At 60.9% G+C, this 5,840-nt stretch overlaps 1 protein-coding gene across 1 annotated transcript in view; it reads left to right on the top strand.

Moving 5' to 3' along the window:
• The window catches only part of Tbkbp1 (TBK1 binding protein 1), a 12,590-nt gene extending 10,144 nt beyond the window's left edge, over nucleotides 1-2,446 (top strand). The window contains exons 9-10 of the mRNA XM_004633678.2: nucleotides 1-431; nucleotides 1,102-2,446. Coding sequence (XP_004633735.1) covers nucleotides 1-431; nucleotides 1,102-1,230 — 560 coding nt within the window. The 3' untranslated portion in view covers nucleotides 1,231-2,446. The remainder of the gene's footprint in view (nucleotides 432-1,101) is intronic.
• Nucleotides 2,447-5,840: the final 3,394 nt, after the last annotated feature.

Genomic DNA, 5,840 nt, shown 5'->3' with positions numbered 1-5,840 from the left:
CCACGCCCGCCGACCGCCCGCCAGCCTCCGAGCGCGCCTACGCGCGGCCGCCTGCGCAGCTCGCCAAGGCCGGTTTCCAGGGCCGCCGCAGCTACTCGGAGCTGGCCGATGGCGCGGCGCTGGCAGGCGCAGTCCCCAACTGGCTGCAGGCCGAGGCGGCCACGCTGCCCAAGCCACGCGCCTACGGCGGCGGCGCCGAGCTCTACGGGCCAGGCCGGCCGCTTAGCCCGCGCCGCGCCTTCGAGGGCCTGCGGCTGCGCTTCGAGAAGCAGCCGTCAGAGGAGGACGAATGGGCAGTGCCTGCCAGCCCGCCGAGCCCCGAGGCTGGCGCCATCCGCTGTGCCTCCTTCTGCGCAGGCTTCCCGATCCCGGAGTCTACTGCTGCTGCCTGCGCCCCCGCCGAGCACGCACAGTCCTGGCCGTCCATCAACGTGAGTGGACAGGCCAAGCACCTAAAGGAGGGGCGCCCACAGCCAGCCGTCTCAGGGTCCCTGCGCCTCGGGGCCACGCCTCCCAGGCTCCCCAGCTGCAGGATCCACCCCTGCCTTTGCTCCCACCCCTTTCTTGGGCCTGCACCCTTAGGACACTTACCGAACGCTGCTATCAAGGTGGTGTTGCTCTGTGACGGGCCTGCCTCTGATTTCTGGTCCACTCCCGGGACCTGGGATAGGTGGCCCTCTCTGATCACCCTCAGTCTTCTCATCTGTAGAGAGGCTCCATTATCTGTTCCTCTTACAGGGCACTTAGGAGGTGCACAAACCAGAAATGGGGTGCTCTCTGCCAGTCTCTGGTACACTGGGCTTGCAGTGGGACAGGCTGCCCGCCAGTGTTGGCCCAAAGGCCTCAGAGACCGGCTTGTGTTTGTCTGCCAGAAGATACCCCTGTCCCAGGCCTGCAGCACCTCAGGGCAGCAGTGAACTTCCTGAATATCCCAGAGCCACAGAATATTCTTGGGGAGCTGCATGCTGTTGGGGTAGCCTTTGCTCTGGGTGCCCCAGTGCTGTCTGAAGTCTCTCTGGGACCTTGTCTAGGCACCCAGGCAGGCTGAGCAGGTACCCATGCACGCCTTCTGGGTGTAGTGACATCCTTCTCTCTCCACAGCTGCTGATGGAGACAGTGGGCTCCGACATCCGCAGCTGCCCCCTCTGCCAGCTGGGTTTCCCTGTGGGGTACCCAGATGATGCTCTCATCAAACATATTGACTCTCACCTGGAGAACAGCAAGATCTAGGCGCCTCCCCCTGCTGGCCGTCTGCGTCTTCTCCCGTCATCCCACTCTGAATGCTGCATGAATCTCGTGGGGGGCTCCTGCCCCTCACAACCCCCAGATACCTCCACAAGCTACCGAGTCAACATGTGTGCCATCTTCCCTGGTTCAGGCACTCAGCTCTGGCTCTTCCTTGGGGAGCTCTCACAGCTTCCTATCCCTGCTGGGGAAGTGGGGAGCTGGGATAGCACAGGCAGGGTGACACCCCAGCCTCCCCCTTTGTTCTCAAACAGGGTTGGATCCGAGGGGTAGCTAGGGCTCCAGGAGAGGAGGGCCTGGATGATTCCATGTGTGCCCTGAGCCCCTCCACAAACACCCACCTTCCCCGGCTGGCGTGAGCTCCGTCGGGGGAGCACCTCCCGCAGGGTCCCCAAGGCTGCCCCAACAGATGCCAGTTCCTCTGTATTGTGGCCCACCCCACAATACGGGGGGGGGAGCTCCTGGTGCAGGGGAAGAGGTGGCAGTGTCCTGCAGGCCAGCCCTGTTCTTCCCCTCTGCCCACCCTGGGGAGCAGGGAGGGTGGGAGAGGAAAGGTGCAGAGGACCCTGTTCAAAGGGCCACTAGGGAACCATGCCCGCCTCCCGGCCCACCAGGTGCAGCCGGTCGAGGCAGGTGCCCCTCCACCCTTCCCCACCGGAGTCCCCTGGGACTCGGCTTCTGTGTGCTGGGTGGGTGTCATCAGCCCCTGCCACCTGGGCCAGGACCCCAAAACCGGCCCAGGATGCTGTGGAGGTCAACTTCAAAAGAGCTAACCCCCTTCCTGCGCCCCATGGACCCACATTCCCTCTGTGAAATCTACCTCAGAGTCTACCCTCAGAAGGGTGGGAGCAGAAGGCCCGGGGCCCAGGTCCAAGGTGGGGAGCCTCCTGCCAGGGAGCCTGATGTCCACACCAAATGCACCCCTCCACTGCGAGCCTCCCCAGACTTCAGCTGGGGCGGGCGGGCGGCAGTGGCCGTCACCGCCTGCGCATGCTCCGTTCTGATCCAAATCTTCCAGGCGTTCCTGCCCCACGCCCCTCCCCTCTCAGCGCTGAGAGTGAAGGGGTGTGGCAGGTGGGGAAGGGACCCCCGACTCCAGAGACACGGGCGCGTACCCTGAGTGTTCCCCCAGGAGGGGACATGGGGAAGGGGGCCTGGGAAGGGGTGGGGCCCGAGCTCTGAACAAGTCGGAAGTCCGAATAAAACTTACCTGTTCCATCTGCGCTCAGCCTGAGCCTCTTCTGTGGCTGGGTGGGGCCACAGCGTGGGGACCAGGAGGTCATGGAAATGGTCTCAGAGTCGGGGCACACGTGGGGTATCAGAAATCACAATTGGACACGAGAGGGTGACAGATGACCTAAGAGTGAAATTCGTTTAGAGCAGATTGAAGCAGCCACCTGTCCCAAGAGGCGACAGGGACTTTTATGCAGTACTAGAATTGAACCCGGGGTCTTTGCTAAGCAACATTTCCAGCCTATTTTTTAATTTTAAATTTTGAAGGGCGGCGACCTGGCGCGGCGGTCTGGGCGCTGGGCCGCGGAGCGCGGGGTCGCCGGTTCGCGCCCCCGTACCGACCCTTTCTCTTGGGGCTGGTGAGATGGCTCAGAGGTCTAAAGCACCTACTTAGAACAAGCTAAGCAAAGCACAGGGACCGTGGTTCAATCCCCAGCACCACACGCCAGCCAGCCCCTCCCCCTGGTGGGCTGAGCTGGCCACACACGCACACACACAATAAATAAATAAATAAATTTTAAAAAAATAAATAAATTTTGAATCAGTATCTCATTAAATTGCTGAGTTTCTCAGGCTGGGCTCAAATTTGTCGTTCTCCTGCCTCAGCCTCCGGAGTGCTGGGATTACAGGTGTGCACCACCACTCCTGGTTTAAAAGGTAGCAGCAGGGGCTGGGGAGATGGCTCAGTGGAATAAGCGCTTCCGTGTCAAGCGCAAGGGCCTGAGTTCAATCGCTGGTTCTGAAAAAAAATAAAAAATAAAAGGTGGCAGGGACTCAAACTTCCTTCCCAACACCCTGCTCTGGCTAGCAGGGGCTTAGGCTTCCAGGCAGTCCCTGTTTCCGTGGCTGGCTCCTGCAGCTGGTGGATGGAGTCTCCCAGCCCAAGAAGAACCTCGAGGTCCTCACAGGTTAAGGCTAAGAGGGGCCTGTGGCCTCATCCCAAACCCCGGGAGGTCAGAGCTAGGTCATGAACTCATGACTACACCCCCCGAACCCCCACCCCCACCTCCGCTGAGGCTGTGCCCTCTGCAGAAAGGGCCTGGGCATCTTATTTGCTGGCTCTGGTGCTACCACACCATTAATCTCCTTGGGACCCTTTGTGGCTTAGGGGTTCACTTAGGAGCCATACAGGGCTTGGGGAGGCTGCTTCTCACAGCCTGGGGTCCCGCTCCAGGCCAAGTTCTGTGCTAAGTCGCAGCTCCCAACCCATGCAATAGACAACCAATGTTCGTACTCAAACCCTGAGTGCCAGCCCCGGTGGGACCTGCCATGCCTCAGGGCTCACGGGCATAGGAAAGGTCCAACCTGTGCCCAGTGGGTGCTGGGGTCCCCCCACATTCCTCAATTCCTCATATGACTGCTGCACTCAGGTTCTTGGGGCTGGGTCCTGTGGATCTTGGGGAGTATTCCTCGAGTGACAGGTGTGGGCCACACACAGCAAAGTGAGGTCTTGGCCCAGGAGGAAGGGGGCAAAGGGCAGTCTGGGGACCCTGGGGCCCTGACCCCAATCCTTGGATCCTTGAAGTGTGCCACAGGGTAGGGGAGAAGACAGAAATCCTGCGGTCTGGACATACCCCTGTCACCAGGGTGAGGACAGTATGGAGACAGAGGGTGCAGACTCTGGCAGCTTGTCTCCTTGATTTCTAGGGACCTGGGAAAGGGCTCAGGTGCAGGACACAGAGTTGCTAGGGGCTGGGAAGGAAGCCAGGGAGGGAGGAAAAGCCAGCAAAGCCTCTCATCTGATGTCCCCAAAAGGGGAGGACATGGGGTGAGGGCCTGGGGAGAGGCTGAGACGCTGGATCCCGCTCATCCTTCCACCTCCTCTCAGGCAGGACAGACAGTGATGGGATAGGACACTCTCTGCTCTGCTTGATGTTCTCTGGAGCCAGGAGGGGGCACAGAGCCTGGGAAAGACACACCCAGGGGACCCAGCCTCTCCCCGCAGCCTGATGTGGCCCAGGTGGGGGAGGTGACTTCGGAGTCCCACGCCCAATCAAAGGCCACCATCCAACATCTGGCCCTTCTTTTCCCAGGGTTTCAGGAGATACTAAGCCACGAGACCTCTGTCCTGGGCCCGCATCCCTGTGCCGTCTGGGTCAGGGAAGGCAGCAGCTCTTCCAGAAGCTGGTGGGTGCATAGAAGCTAATCTCGAGTAAGGGGAGGGGTATGTGGGTGAGGAACACTCTCCCACTGATTAAATGGGAGGAAGAAGAACCGGGTGGGGTCCCTCAGTGACATTTTTCTATAGGGTGGGAGAACAGGACAACCTCCTTACACCTGTCTCTCCCTCAGCAACAAGAATAGGGTAGCTTTTGGTGACCATGGGAAGAATTGGGGTCAGACACAAATGAGAGGTTATGGCCAGGGTGGGTCCTCCCCAGACAGGGGCCAGGCGGAGGGGGAGGCTGAACCCTCTAACATCTGTTCCCCCACCTTTTGCTGCCGGAGCTCCAGAGAAACTCTCAGCACTCTGAGGCGCCCCTGGCTGCCCAAGCATCCAAGGTGCAGCCTCATCTGCGGGCCGAGAGCAGTGTGACGAGCAGCCTCTGGCTGGTACCCCGGATGTCCATGGCCCTGCAGCCCAGAGCGAAGGGCGAGGCATTTGCCAGTCAGCAGCATTCCCTGTCTCTGCAAATGCCACATGGCTCTGTGTTCATGACCCAGGAGGCCTGGCAGGGCTGTGGCAGCCATGGCCTGGGACAGGGGAGGACTGGGCAGTGAGAACCCGGCCCCGCTGCAGCATCAGCCGCCCTCTATACCCCTTAGCCCAGGGCAGGGCCACCGCCACCTCAAAGCACCGTTCCAGTCCGCTGTGTGAGTGTGGGCACTAGGAGGTGGGGAGGGGCAGGATGGGTGTCGCCAGCACCTCCAACACGCGCTCATTTGCATTACCGCTGACACCCTTCTTGACCAGAAAATGAGGCCAGAAATAACAAAGGGGGAGGCAGTTCCCTGGGGGGGCGGCTCTGGGGTGCTGTCTCCCTGCCTCCAACTCTCCCACGGTGCTGGGGGCAGAAGGTCACCCCACAGCTGGCCCTAGACAGAGGAAGTGTGCCCACTCTTGCACATCCGCCCTCAGGGTGGGCAGATGCCCCGCTGCAGCCCCCACTGTCCTCGGCCCCCATCACCCAGTGGTCCCTCCTGCTCCCCTGAGCTTGCTCAGCCCCACCTGACTCTGGGAGCAATGTAGTCCTCTCTGCCTGTGCCCAGCCTGTGTCCTGTCTGCCCCAACAGAGTGGGCATTGGGCTCGGCATCCCAACCACCTTGGTCTGGCATCTAGACCTTCGAAGCAGTCTGAACTATAATGGCCTAGTTTGGATCAGATTCTGGAGACCCTGGCCCCTAGGGGCAGGGAGCTTTT

Source organism: Octodon degus, unplaced genomic scaffold (assembly GCF_000260255.1).
Source record: "Octodon degus isolate 3935 unplaced genomic scaffold, OctDeg1.0 scaffold00056, whole genome shotgun sequence".
Classification (NCBI taxonomy): Eukaryota; Metazoa; Chordata; class Mammalia; order Rodentia; family Octodontidae; genus Octodon; species Octodon degus.
Note: the sequence above shows the minus strand (reverse complement) of the source record. Positions and strands in the feature narration are given on the sequence as shown.